At 42.8% G+C, this 15,513-nt stretch overlaps 1 protein-coding gene across 2 annotated transcripts in view; it reads right to left on the reverse strand.

Moving 5' to 3' along the window:
- Positions 1-468: 468 nt before the first annotated feature.
- Positions 469-15,513, reverse strand: part of SRGAP1 (SLIT-ROBO Rho GTPase activating protein 1) — a 255,508-nt gene continuing 240,463 nt past the window's right edge. For both annotated transcript variants that reach the window (XM_024576286.4, XM_053921213.2), the window contains exons 19-22: positions 9,020-9,200; positions 7,707-7,841; positions 7,225-7,564; positions 469-3,040 (exon numbers count right to left, since the gene is read on the reverse strand). In XM_024576286.4, the coding sequence (XP_024432054.2) occupies positions 2,663-3,040; positions 7,225-7,564; positions 7,707-7,841; positions 9,020-9,200 (1,034 nt within the window). In that variant the 3' untranslated portion in view covers positions 469-2,662. The remainder of the gene's footprint in view (positions 3,041-7,224; positions 7,565-7,706; positions 7,842-9,019; positions 9,201-15,513) is intronic.

The raw sequence follows: 15,513 nt of genomic DNA on the forward strand, positions 1-15,513 counted from the left end.
AGTTTGGATACTTTGTAAAGTGGCCACCTTGTCTTATCCCTGGAATCTGAAAACTTTTACTAAACAATAAGGGCAGGTGAGTCCCTACTGAGTCCTTACTCACTGTGAGTCATATTCTTCCCTGGGAATTGGGGGGAAAAAGCCTCAGGATGACAACAGGGGTTTAGAGGAAAAAGCTAGAGACAGGTAAAGTAAGGAAGCGGTGGGACAGTTAGTTATTAGGAGCTGTTTCCCGGAAGGCACAGCCTCTGAGGCTCTGAGGGTTTAGAGCAGTGAGTCCTCTGCAGTCCCAGGCAGCCGGGTCCTGACCTGGTGGTGGAAAGGCCACCCTCATTCATCACAGGTGCAAACAGGGAGGAAACGTGGGGAGCATGACCAGGGGAAGGTCTGAAGAATTGAGTTTGGAGTAAGACCTGAAAAGTTATAGTTAAAGCTTATAAAAGACCCTCCTTGTACTTTTTGATACCCTTCGTTAACATATTACACTTCCATCAAAGATGGAAAATGGTTTTTAAAAACCCTTTTTATTTTAATTTCTAAAAGACTTCAAGTTTCCCTTCCCCTCTCTATTACTTCCACCTCTGTTCTTTGCTCCTGTTTCCCCAAATAGTGACAGAGAGTTAGAAACCAAAGTGGAATCCAGAAAAAACTGGGAGATTATTTAGGAAAGTTTAAATTTCCTAGGGAATTTGGGAAGAGTGTTTAAAAGGGTTAATGCTGTTCAAAGTTTCACCTTTGTGGTCTCCTTGTGTCCAAGGGGCTGAAGGACCACTGATGCCCAAGAGGAATGGTGAGGGGTTGGACAAGATGCTCTTTTTCAAGATGGGCAAAAAAGGCTGGTTCTGAAAATTAAGAGGTTTAAAAGCTTACCATTCCTGGATAGAGGAAAAAAATTCACTATCCAATACATTAGTGAAATTAGGTCTTAGGCAAGCAACCAGCAGTGTGACTTTGAAAGGTGACTATCCCGTTGATTCAATCTCTGTTTGCATTGGAATGATCAGCCTGGCAAACTGAGGTAGATACCAAAGTCACGATTTTGACTGTGGCCCACATCCTCATTCTTTGCTGCACTAGGCATTCACGAGCGGCCGATAAGGTCCCTACTATGGAATTCTTAGGGCACGCACCTGGCTGGGAGCCAAAACCAAACTTAGAAGGAAATCAGTGGTGGTCCGGAGGGGTTAGTTCTGGCCATCCACTTATCTTAAAAAACAGAAAGGTCTCTACACGAGTAAGTTCAATGACAGACTAGCTTAAATGCTCATAGGGTTACAGATGGTAGGAGCTGCTGCTGGTGGGAGTGGTGCTTTGTATCTCAGTAAAAGCGACGGCATTCAAAGCAACTCTTTTAAGATAGAAAAAAATAGAGCATAGATATGGGCTACAGAAAAACTGTCTATGTGTGCGGTGTCAGAGGAAGGGGGCCCTCTTGGGGCTGGGTGATGGTGTTAGTTACACAGCGACCACACGTGAAAAGAAAAGTGAAAAAAAAAGTGGTCAGGGCTCCAAGGTACCAAGTCAGAGGAAATGATCCTGGAACCACAAGGTGAGCCTCCTCCTGTGGCCGGCACGGCTCCCACGCTGGCACCACGGCCCGTGCTAGGCTGGCTCCAAGAGCCGAGAGGAAAGGTGGGCACTCGATGCAGGGTCATCAGGACTCTGCCGCAGGTTCAAAGGAGCCAAGACCGTTTGGTCGGGAGAAGAGAAGGCTGAGTGCACCCAGGACCTGTGTGCGTCTGCTTTCTCCGTCCCTGCACAGGAGAACATGGGGGTTTCGGGAGCTGGAAATATTGTCTGGGCAGGTATAACCACAGATCTCAGAAGGAGTTTGTGGAGTAGTGTAACCAAAAATTCTGTGAAATTAGACTGTTCTAGTCCTTTGCAAATGCACAGGATGGAGTCGGAAATCTTCTGGGGCCTGGTTAGGCTCATAGAAGGAGTTATGTGGATAGCTCTGGAGAACTGTCTGTCTGTCTGTCTCTCCTTTCCCAGGTTTAGTTCAAGCAGTAACTACAGAGGTTCTACCTTCTTCTGCTAGTCTTTAACCTGGACCCAGGGGAATGACTTATTAGGAAAGAGGCAATCATCCAATCATTCCGGCTGTGGGCTGAAGGTCCCCCTGGGAATGTCTGTCCCACTGTGACAACTGCAAGTATTCAGCACAAGCTGAACCCTGCCCCCTGCAGGGAATCAGAGGCGCTCCCTGTCAGCTACCACACAAGGCCGTTATCACCTTTCAGCCATCATCCCAAGTGCCACAGACCAGCCCCGGTTTTACTCCAAAGCCCGGGGCTCAGATCCTTGCGCCTCTGGACTGAGACGTTTCTGACCCCCGGGCCACCCTAACCCTGAAGCTCTGTACAATGTGAAGGGCGCATGGGGTTGCCTTCATCACAAATGGTGCAGCATTGAATTTTCAAGTAAGTCTAAGTGTGTCTATTGTCTTTAAAATGACGTATGTCCAGTCATTAAAAAAAAATTACAAAATACAAATGCCCATGTTACTTTAGCTAGTCTCAGGTGTTACATTTGAGAACATAGAAAAGCCAGATCTCCAGTCATAAGCACAAAACTAAGGAAAGGTATGGATCGTTGACGTTTGTCACTAATCCATTTTCTTTTTTTAATCACCTCCTCGTCTGACCTTGCTCAGTGGTCTTTACATTGTGCAAGACTTGTCTGTTGGACCCTGGGAAGGAGGTGCTGGGCCTATGGTCGGGTTTGTTTTTGGAAGAACTGCAGGTTTTGGCCGTAGGGCTGGAGGCTTCAGCTGCACGCCCATTCTGGGCGCCACCATAGGTTTGAAAGTGCTCATGGTGTCACTGGAGGAGCTAGTGCTTCGCCGAATCTGAGGCTCTGAGCTCCTGAGGGCAACGTTGTGCAAAGGGCTGAGAGACTCTGTGGAGGTGGCTGGGGTGGGAGAGTTTTTGACTTGTTCTAAGGTATCCAGAACCACATCCGGGGCGTGCTTTGCCGTACTCTGCCTCTCCAGTTCCCGCAGTTCATTCAAAGCAGTGTTCATTGTCTCTTCAATATCCTGTTATAAAATCGTTAGAGAGAGAAAACAAACAGATAATTAATATCGATGCACAGAAACCCAGTATTTCATCTCAAACAGGCCAGCAAAAAAAGCATGAATGCTTTAACTTCACAGTAGGTAGAACGTGTATACGCATAATGTCATCTCATGCAATTATTTTGACTCTGAATGTTCAGGAGACCAAGGTGCAATGGCTCATGGAGCCATTTATCAAACACTTGCCATTCTAAGGCACCAGGTACCCTTCTGATGATTTCTATCTTTCATGTTGACTTTTTACATAGAATTCTACTTAACTTGATGGTGAAAGGTAGCTGAAGTTCAGAAACCATAACAGTTTCTCATGAAATAAAAGTGAATTGCAAGTAAAAGTCAGGTTGATTTCACTCATTCAACAAATAATTGTTGAGCACTTCCTATGCACTCGGCTAACTCCTAGTAGTTCCTCAAAAATCAGTGTAAGCGTTCCCTGCATGACCGTGACCGGTGGATCTCAATGGAAACAGTACCGCCCACAGAGGGCATGTTTGTAATACGGGGTGTGTGTATATGTTTAGATACCATAGCAACTGGGTGGCATTATTAGCCTTTGGCAGGCAGAGGCCAGACACACTAGCTATCTTGCAAGTGTCCTAGATAGTTTATATGCAGTAAATTGTCCCACAACTTGTTCAACTTTTGAATGTCCTCCAGAGTTATGTGGGTGAAAATCCATTTATACTAACCTGAGCCTAGAACGTAATTCTTTTTTATATATAAACAAAATATATACTTTGAAGATTTTATTTATTTATTTTTAGAGAGAGGGGAAGGGAGGGAGAAAGAGAGGGAGAGAGACATCGATGTGCTAGAGAAACATTGATTGGTTGCCTCTCCCATGCCCCCAACTGGGACCTGGCCCGCAACCCACGCATGTGCCCTGACTGGGAATCGAACGGGCGACCTTTCGGTTCTCAGGATGGTGCTCAGTCCCCTGAGCCGCACCAGCCAGGGAAACAAAAAATATTTTTTTAATGGTATTAAGTTCTCTAGGAATAAATTATGTAAATGATCACATAAATTATACTCTATTTTGATTGGGACTGACCCAGGGTTATCCACCACTTAAGAAAAATCACATCACTGATAGAAATACCTTTCATGGAATTTGAGTTAAGACTAACTTAATACTTTCACATCAATATGCATTTTTATTAAAAAATTTTTTTTGTTTAAAGATTTTATTTATTAATTTTTAGAGAGTGGGGAAAGGAGGGAGACAGACAGGGAGAGAAGCATTGAAGTGAGTGAGAGACATCAATTGGTTGTCTCTCAAATGTGCCCTGACCGGGGACCAAACCTGCAACCCAGGCATGTGCCCTGACCAGGAATCGAACTGGCATTTCGCTTTGTGGGATGACACCCAACCAACTCGGCCACACTGGTCAGGGCTCAATGTGCATTTTTAATTATATTTTTGGTAATTCTACGTGTTGGTGAAAGGACCTCACTATTTCATTTGTCTTCTACTGTTGTTAAGCATTAGCTGAAATACATTTGTTTTAATTTTACTGCCTTTTACTTTTCCTTTATATTATTATATTCCGAGATTCATATATATTTTTAAATTAGGTATTTTATCTATCAATTTATTTCAAATACTGAAGGGGAAATTTCAAAAATTTTTTTTTCAAAATATGGAGTGTGCTCCATCAATGGATAGATGGATAAGCAAAATGTGGTACATACAGACAATGGAATATTGTTTGGCTTTAAAAAGGAAGAAAATCCTGCCACATGCTGTAGCACGGATGACCTTGTGGATATCATGTTAGGTGGGATAAGCCGACCAGAAAGGACAGATACTGCCTGCTTCCATTTACACAAGGCAGTCACACGCATAGACTAAGCAGAAATAGAATGGTGGTGGCCAGGGGCTGGGGAGAGGGCAGGAGGGGGGTCGTTCTTCAATGGGTATACTGTTTCAGGTTTACAAGATGAAAAAGTTCTGGAGATCTGTTTCACAACAAGGTGAATATACTGAAGCATACAGTTAAAAATGGTGAAGATGGTAAACTATGTGTTTTTAGCATCCATGCACACAAGAAGTGGAGTATTGTGTGAGGCAGGGTGAGTGGAGGACCTCTTCTTTCACTCACTTGGAGCATAACTCCTTACGGCCATGCGCAGTGGTAGCTGGTTCCTGCATCTAACTCCCTCCCTGGACTGAAAGCACCTTCAGGCAGCGTCTGGCTACGGATTTAACTTTGGGTCCATAAAGCCTAGCATAAGACCTGGCACACAGTAAGTGCTCAGTAAAGGCTTGCTGAATGAATAAACCAAAACATGATGATCCCATATGGATGTTGTAGTTAAAAAAAACTGCACCAGGGATTCCACTGATTTGTTTAATGAAAGAATTTGCATATTTTTTGTACAAACACCACGATGGCAGGCTTAGCTGTCCCCCGGGGAAATCTGGAGATGCGAGATGGAAAGATAAATAAAGGACACAGCTGGAAGCCATTTCGTGAGGATGACATCACTTTTCAACTGATTACTTTCATATGTGACTTCCATTTGACGCTAAACATATGGATTTGTTTTTATAACAAGTTTTTGCCCCAGAGAGAATGTAGAGAGGCTTGTTTATCTGTTGAGCTTTTGTTTTTATGACTTACAGTGAACGGATTTCCTTGTTGTAGAGCAAAACGGTTAAACAGACCTTATTAGATGTTCCCACCCCCAAGCTCCTAGCTCCCTGTCTCTGTAACCCAAATCCCACTTCACCTGTTTGTTATAAGCTGCGATGTTACAGCTTTCTGAAATCATTACTCAGACATAGTCAAATATCACTGGTTCTCAACAGGCCTCAAAGGGTCCTGCATAGATACCACTTCAAATAGAGAAAATCAAAAAGGTCAAAAGTCTTTTCGATTTTTGTTGAAAAACTGTTATGTGCTTAAAACTGGTTTAATTAAAAAAAACACACACATTAAATTCTTTACACAATCTAATTTGCTATCCAAAATTCTTTTTTCTTAGAACACTGAAAATATCTTAGAAATGTGTCATATCAATACAGGTTTTCTTGGGTGCTTTTTATTAAAAATAATGCATCTTTAATACTTCTCCATATTTGTTCCATTCATTTCTCTTTCACTGTCTTTTTTGTTCTATTTAGTTTTAAGCTTCAGTGATAGCTGCAAGCCACTTTAGATTACTCTAATGGCAAAGTCTGAATCTATTCACCTCCTTTGTCACTGACTATACACACACTTTTTTTTTTAATCCTCACTCAAGGATATATTTATTGTTGAGAGAGAGGAAGGAGTAGGGGAGGTAAGGACGGGGGGAGGGAGAGAGAGGGAGAAAGAAATAGATGTGAGAGAGAAACACTAATTGGTTGCCTGGGGATTGAACACACAACCTAGGTATGTGCCCTGACCGGGGATTGAACACGCAACCTATTGGTGTATGGGATGATGCTCCAACCACCCTAGCCACCCAGCCAAGGCCACACAGTTTTTGATGGCTATGCTGCAAAAAGAGCTAGAGGGAAAAATGGTAGAACTATGGGAAAATCAATTATCCAATAATACTATTTTACAGGTACTTTTACTTTCGTCAATCCCAATCATTACGGAAAACTACAAAGCCCCCCTCTGCGGCCCCTGTTGGGGAGTGAAGACACACATGCGTTCAAGAGTGACACAGCGTCCAGACGTGCTGCTCTTCAAACAGCCAGCCATTATTTCTCACATTATTTGTTGACTCATCTGTCCCTTCCTATACTAAATGTTTTCTGTTTCTGGGCTCTCCATTCGGTTCCATCAGTGTGTCTGTTTTACTGTCTTTAGCATGCATTTAGGGTCTGATACGGCTAGTCCTTCCTCATTATTCTTCTTTGCAGAATTTTCCCGTCTATGTAGCAATGATACACCTGAATGCCCTGGGTCCTACGTTTCTGCCATGACTCTATTTAAAGCAATATAAACCTAATGTACTGGGCCTCTCCAGTAACAAATGGTTCTTCAAGACACCCTTAGTGAGGCCTTAAATGAAAGGATGGGCTAATTTCCTTCCTGTTTGCATTAGCTGGTTCTACACAAAATACACGGCTACAAAAAAGTAAATCCTACATACCCCCTTGTTCACACCCCATGTACTTAGCAGGCACTGTTCCCCTAAAAGCATCCCACCTGAGCGATGGTCTCTGGGTCCAGCGGCTTGTGGTCACTGAAACCTGAGTACTGCCCCGATGACGTGGACCTTCTAATAGGAGGGCTGTCAATCTTCTTGAGGGAGTCGTGCCGGCTGATGTTGGTCAGGCTGCCGTGGCCCGGCCGGCGCCTCCTCTCCGGACTGTCGTTGTTGAGGCCACGGCTCTGCAGTAGGCTCCGGGGGTGACTGGCCAGGTTTGGGGACCCCAGGTCAATGGAGGAGTTGGAAAGAGCATGTGGGGGGTGGAGGGGACAATGGCCGTCACTGGTTCTTCCAGGACGCCTTCCTGGAGGGGGTGGTTCTCCTCTTTTTCTTTGTCTGGACACAACACAGAGAGGAAGAGAGATAAAAGGAGAGCTTCTCACACTGGGTAGCGTGGCAAAGACACGGGGACTGTGGCTCCTCACGACCCCGCAGGAGAAGGGGGCGTTCAGGAGCCTGAGTCTCGGGCTCCACCTACCTGGCTGAATAGCCATCAGGGTGTCGGTCCGTCGGGGAGTTCATGTCCTTGGATGAAGACTTGTCTTCCGTGACTGGCCCACTGCTGGCCTCGCTGTCAGCTTTTTGGCTCAGAGTGTCTGAAAATGTATCATCCCTGAAGTAGTGAGAAGCAAGAGTGAGAGTCTTTTGTTAGATAAATAGGAACGACGACAAAAAAAAAGCGATGGCATTTATGTATGTAAGTCTCTTATTAACATAACTTTTTCTTTTCATTATAAAAATAATACAATTTCATGGCAGAAAAAGTGGAAAATTCAGATATACAAAAAAGAGTGAAATTACAATCACCCATTACATAACATCCAGAGACAACTATTGTTAGAATTTAAAAAATATCCTTCTACACTTTAAAAAATGCCTGGGGTACAAATCCACAAGGACGTGCACGCACAGGGTGGGCAGAAGGAGGGTTACAGTTACGAATATGCAGAACAGAGTTGACCCAGGAATTGTTATTTATTAATTGTTGCATTCCTTTTCATATGAACAACTATAAACCTACATTCGCCCGCCCTGTACAGGTACAGTGTGTATGTACAGTACATTATCGATGCTTATGTTTACATACTTTAGATACATATGCCTGATCTGTGTATACACACAATGGTTCTTGGATTCTGAGGTACACATTTGAACATTTCTAAAATGAGGCTGAATCACCTGTTCACCTCATACATTTGATGTGGCATATTCCTCTCTTCCTTTCGAAGCTGCTCCTAAGTTGGTGCTGCCTGCGAACGCTACACTCACTGAATAGGGTTACACTGTGCATATCGCTTTGTGGCCTGCTCCTTTCACTTACATATCATGCCCATCTTCCCATCTCTTTAAATAATTTTGAAATTAGAACTTCCTTATCAGCAAAATTAAAAAAAAGAAGCAGCTTGGAGATGATACTTTTTAAACGTTAGGTCAGGACCTTCTCTCTCAGGAATGTGGAATTGAAACAGGAGCCAGATACCAAGAGGGAAGCCCCGCTGTTTCTCGATTAGCAGCATCACCTCAGCTCTTAAAATTATTCCCTGCACAGGTTCTCAGAATCTGAACGCTTCAAAAGGCACCTCTCACTACCCCTTGCTCCCAAGCTCCGTGAGGAGCTTGGGAAACCAAAACCTAAAGTTCTGTTCTCAGAGATCCATGGGCAAGGTGCCCAGCTCAGAAGTGTTAGCCCAATTCCCCCTGCTCTTTCCTCACAAGCCCAAGGCCAGTGAAAGAGCAGAGCTGGGGTCTCTTCTTGGGAGCACCCTGGCGACCCCAGCTGGGACTACTCACATATCCTGCACCACGATGTACTGGTGGGGCACAAGCCCGTCAATCCCGTTGTGCCTGCCTTCCCACCAGTCCTCGGAGGCACGGTGATACAGCAGCAGGGACGCGCCCTTCTTGAAGGACAGTTCTCTGGCCGATCGTCCAACGTAGTCGAACTTGGCTATGGCTTCTATTGGCTCACATTCTACAAAGAACACACCAGAAAGTGGTGAGGGACAGGGTTCTGGGAAGGCGTGATACACTATCTGAAAGGCCAAGATGAGGCCTTAGAAATAACACAAGGCTATTTTAATATCCAGACAGAACAAGGGAATAAACAAATCATCAAGAAAGAGAAATTGAGGGTATTGAAAAAGATACAGAAAAACATTCTTTGGCTGTCAACAGTTTTTCAGGCAAAGAAAAACTGAACATTAGATCTTAATTTCCGTAGCCTCTTACTACAGATACAATGACAACCTAATAAAAAATATTTTAAATTTTGCAATATAAGATCTCTCCTTGGGTTGTGATTTCCTCCACAGTAGCTCCAATATTATTTTGACATTGATGGAGTTCCCTTGCAACATGTTAATCCCATTTATAATGTGGAAAATATCACTACCCCAGAACACTAGGAAGTCTATGTTCTATTTCCTTATTTAAAAAAAAAATCAAGTTTACAAAAATTGCCACATTAAATACTATTTGAATACATTTAATTTCCTTGTCTACTTTTTTTCACACTATCAAATCTTCAAACTGCCACCAACAGGAAAGACAACGTCAGCAACAGGTTCTGGGTATTACCTACAAAACAAGCATGGCTTATGCCTGTCCAGTACTGTAATTAAAAGACCAGGTCGTATTTTCTAGAGGTCAGCAGTTATCCAAGGGAATGACAGTGACTGAAAAAAGCCCATCTCAAAAGGCTACATACTGTATGAGTCCATTTATGTAGCATGTTTCAAAGGACACAGTATTGAGATGGAGACTCAATTAACGGTGCCCAGAGGTTGGGGTGAGGGAGGCGACAGAGGGAAGGCTGGGCTGGGAAAGGTCAGCACGGGACACCCTCGTGGTGGCCCTGTTCTTCATATTGACTGCTGTCATGGTCAAGCAGATCTGTACACGTGATACAGCCTTAGGGAACTAAAGAGCAACACAGAAATGGGTGCGTGGAAAGTGGTCGAATGTGACTGTATGGTGAATGGGTTGTATCAAAGTCAATTTCCTGGTTGCGACATGATGCCACAGTTGTGCAAGGTACTACGACCGCTGCAGGAAACTGGGTGAGGGGGAGACTGGATCTCTGTATTATTTCATACATCAGCATGGGAATCTATAATAATTTCAAAATAAAAAGCTCAAAAAAGATATTGAATTCTGGGCCTAGAATTGGAATTTCAGCGCTGATCTAATTCTGACACAAATATCAAAGGTAGATAAGCAGACGAATTATATTAAACAAGTATAGGACGTGCTTTTTGTGATTCGGCTTACTGCAGAAAGCCTTTCTATGCGGGGCAATAGGATCTTTCTTCCCCTCTCCCACCATCGCCCCCCATCCTCCTCTCTGCTATCAACCACAGGGGAATAAACTTCTCATCAATAATAAACAGAACTAAAAAGGGCCAATGCAGGTGGTATATATATACTTAGAGAAACAGAGCTATGCTATGAGCAATACCTCATTTGCTAAAAACTGAGCATGTATTCATTTCCAAATATCTGGAATATATATGCATATATAACAGATTAAAACCTACCTATCTGTCAAATACTTTCTCAGGAAATTGTCTTCTGTTTCCCTTGGTAACAAACGTTTAATTTAAATGGTTTATTTTTTCCCATAGTTCATGGCAGCATCTTCAGTATCTGTTGTACTTATATGGAATAACTGCCCAAGAAGTCCTTGGCTACTCAGCTAAGCTCCTTTCTCACTTGATAAATTCAAACATTTTCTAGAACATGTAAGGTAAAAGCACAAACATCAACAAACATATTGAAAAAGCTTAGGATTTGCTTCATCTGAAGGGCCTGAGTGAATTTCAGCTATACATTTAAAGAAAAGGCAACAAATGCCCCATCTTCTTGCTAGTAGGTAATTTTTAAGGTGACTGATATTTCACATTGCAGTATAATTTGCTTGTAGTGTACTTCTCAGCAACGTATGTGTAAAAATAGTTTTAAAACAACAATTCAGTCCTTTAATGATTGACTATAACTTTAGATCATGTTAAGACTCTGGTATTCTCTCCTAAAATTATATTTTCTTTATTAAAAGAATACAAATAGCAGCTTTATTAAATATCTACCAGTCTGCTTCATAGAGGAGGCATATAAGTTTATATTCAAAGAGACTGACTTTTTAGTTTGTTCTAAACTCGCAGATGCAGAATAAATCCTGGTTTATCTAAGATAACAGATACCAATTTTTTTTTTTTTACTGCAGCTCTCTCTGGGGAACAGAAATAAACATATCCATGAGAGAATGAAGACATGCCAATTTATCAAAAAAACAAAACAACTTCATAAGCCCTGGACGGTTAGCTTGGTTGGTTAGAGCGGGGTTCGATCCCCAGTCAGGGCATATAGAAAAATCAACCAATGATTGCATAAATAAGTGGAACAACGAATCGATGTTTATCTCTCTCTCTCTGTCTCAAATCAATAAAAAAAGAACTTCATGACATGTAATTTGTAAATTCCTATGTGAACACCCCCACGGATTAAAATTTTGTTGAAATAAAAGTGAAAAGATGCCAGCCCACAAGATAGCATGCAATCCGTGCACTTGTCGATGGGAAATGAAGAGAGACCGCTAACGTTCTCTAAGGCCATCCATTCGCACGCTGTCGGTGTCGGCCACGGGCTATTTAAGACTATTTAGTAGGTACGTACATGTTTTATTATAATTCCGCCATCATAACCTCTGTGCTCAGTCTTTCTATCTTTCTTCTTCTTTCTTTTTTTTTTTGAGACAACTAGCAACACAATTATCAGTCTTCGCTTATTTAGTTCAAACGTAGAGAGGTTATGAAAGAATGACCACATGAATCAGAAAGACATTTTGTTGGTAACCCTCCTACATTCTGAGAAATTTCATTATTTTATTTTGACTCTTTCTGCTCCCATGAGAGTCACTGCACAGTCAGGTGTCAATCATAAGTTGTCTGTACACATCTTAGTCTAGTCACTGCGGACCAGTCAGCCTCAGGGCGCGGCGGCGCACCGCACGCCTTTCACAGAGCGAGCGCCATGGCCCCTGCAGGGTGGGCAGAGACTCTGGAGAATGCTGCTGCTACCGATAACAATAATAACAACAGTGTAATGTGAGAGCTTCATTTTTCTGCATGGTTGTTACAACTTTGTGCGAAGGGAAATATAATTCAGCAGAGCTGACCTTTTGGCTGCCTGGTACTATCAAGTCTTACATGTGCATGTCTTCTAATTTTACACAAAATGCTAGTGCATCACACTTTCTCCTTGGGACCTTCCTGTCTCTGACACTTACCCTCCTAGATCTGTTACCTGCTGCCCTTGCAGATGATGGTTTTGTTCTGTGACAGCCTCTGTTTTGGAAACAAAAGCTAGTCTCTCTAGTGAGACCGTAACAGAAAAAACAAAATAACTACCTGAGCAATCAAAAAGATAATCAACACTCTAATTAATTTAGTTACAGGACTTTAGGGGCTGGCTGTGGGGAAGGGTGGCTGTCCTTTCTAAGAAAGCTTTCCTTTAGCAACATCAGGTGAACACGATCAAAGTGGTATCGAAAACACTCGGCCCTCAGCAAAGCTCTTCTTTTACAGTCAAGTGGTAAGAACAACTGACAGATGGCATGGCGGTGAGACTGATGTTTGGGACGAGAGCCAGGCGGCTTTGTCTTGGCCCCTCCTGCCCCTGGGGAAAGCAAGGAAACACTCACAGGAGTCATCCGTGAAAAAGGAATGAATCATGTAGAGAAACAAAGACACTGAAGACAGAAGAATAAATGGTGGCTGAGGTGGGACGCAGAGACTTTCAAAAGCAACACCACAGCTCTCACTTTAAATAATATCTCCTAAACTGAGTTCAGAAAGTATCAACTTACCCTACCTTTTTTATTAAAAAAATATTTTATTTATTTATTTTTCTTTCAGAGAGAGAGGGAGGGAGGGAGAAAGAGAGGGAGAGAAACACTGATGTGAGAGAGAAACATCAATCGCTTGTCTCTTGCATGAGCCCTGACCCGGCACTGAAAATGCAACCCGGGCATGTGCCCTGACTGGGAATTGAACCGGTGACCTTTCGCTTTGCGAATGACTCCCAACCAACTGAGCCACACTGTAAGGACGACTCATCCTACTTTTAAAAATCCCAAGAAACTTTCCTTTTGCAGCATGGGGTAGACACACTAGACACCTTGATTACCCTCTTGCTGAAATCAATTAAAAACATTGGATTAAAAAAATCTTTGTAATGGCATCAGTAAGTTATCGCAACAGTAAGGAATACTAAAGACCAAACACTGCTGGAAGTGGGAATCCAGCGAAGTAAACAGAACACTAGAAAATGTGAGTCAGAGTTTGCCTCCAGGGCATTTCCCTGCTTGGTTAACTTTTTAAGCTTTTATTTTATACAAAAGATTAAGTCTAGGGGCTGGCTTAGTGTGGGGAATCTCAGCTCCTCCCCACCCCCATCATATCTCAGTGCCACGGTGACCTCCTGGCCCTCTGCACTTCTCCACAGATTGGAAACACCCCACCCCGTTCCTGCCCCTGATTTAAGGAAATCATCTATCTCAAACCTTGGACCAAATCATGTCTGAGAATTACAACCACATTCCAGGCCTGAGGCAGGTTGCAGATTCAGTTCAGGCTACCTGGGTGGTCTGGAAAACCTCAAGCTAAAAATTCAATGTGGTCCCAAGCTGACTGTACCCCAGGCAGAAGTAAATGCAAACCCTCTCTGGAGGAATTAACCTTCAATGGAGCCGAAAGGAATTCTGCAAAGTTCCAAAAATGTGTAAAAAATTTTCAAAATACACCGGAAAATCAGACTCAGTGAGCAAGAGCCAGGAAGACTGCAGATATTAGAATGATCAGACACAAGATCTGAAACGATGGAAAGGATTAATATGAGTACAGAGCAAGAGACTATAAAATGTGACCAAGCAGCAAATGCAAAAGTGAACTCAGCAGAAAAAGTGGGAAAAAAACTCCCCCAGTGAATGAGTTTAAAGCATATTAGCCCTAGCTGAAGAAAGAATCAAAGGATCATGGGTACAGCTAAAGAGGTACTAAGAGAAAAATGACAGCTTTATATGTTCATATCAGACAAAGAAAAAAATGATCTCTACAGACAAAAGTATAAAAGTTTATTGGGAGACATGAAGTAAGTAGAAAAGTGTTTGTGGACTAGAGGACTGAATATCATAAAAACATCAACTCTCTCCGTATTAATATATGTATTATCTGTGTAACTATGGTCAAAACCCCAACAGGTTTTTAGGGCTTTTTGTTTATTTTAAGAACTTGAAAAACTGAGTCTAAAAATTATGTAAAATTGAAAAAAGGCCAAGAATTGTTCAGAAGGACAGAGTCGGGGGGTGATGATTTGCCAAATATTAAGGTCTACTAAAAGGTATCAACATTAAGACACCGATATAGGGACAGATACATTGACCAGCAGGGAGAGAACAGAGACCAGAACCAGACCCACACCCCGAGGCCCCGACGTGTGGCGGCGTGTGGGGTGGTGGGGACAGGACACCCAGCGCCAAGGCAGCTGGGACAGCAGTGGGTCCATGTGGAGAAAAAGAAGCTGACTCCACACCTCACACCGTGCCTCTAAATGAATTCCTGGTAGAGGGAAGACCCATGTGTGAAAAACAAACCCTGAAAAGATCTGAAAGGGAACATGGAAGAATTCTCTTCATTGCCTCAGGCCACAGAAGGATTTCTTAAAGTAGACACAAAGTGAAAGAACCTTTAACTTCTTTAAAATTAAGATCCTTTCTTTAGCAAAAGGCATAGTAAGCACGTGAAAGAAAACCTACAGAACAGAAGATATTTGTAAAATATTAACCCAAAGAAAGATCTGATCCAGAATCACAATGAACTCTTACAAATAAGGAAAAAACCCCTCCAAAAACAAAAACAAAGCCAAACCACCATAAATCAACAAAAAAACCCCCAACACCTCAGTGAAACTAACGGGGCAAATGGGTGTTCATGGGCAAACCACTTGCTAGGAATTTCACAAAAGAAATCTGAACACTTAAAAATGAGTATATCTGTATTAACCATGCCTTTTTTATTTTCTGTATTCTGACATCTGGGGCCTTGTTGACCCTGGAGGGATGGACTGCCCTTCCCAGGGTCAGCCAATTCCAACAGAAAGGAACCAACTCACCCAGAGTGTGTTTTTCAAACACAATCCAACCAATCCCGAGCCCGCACCCACGTCCCCTCTGGGGTTCTCACATTCTGGGTCACTATCCACCTGTCCCAATAACCTCAGGGCCAGGTACC

This window comes from Desmodus rotundus, chromosome 3 (assembly GCF_022682495.2).
Source record: "Desmodus rotundus isolate HL8 chromosome 3, HLdesRot8A.1, whole genome shotgun sequence".
Taxonomy (NCBI): Eukaryota; Metazoa; Chordata; class Mammalia; order Chiroptera; family Phyllostomidae; genus Desmodus; species Desmodus rotundus.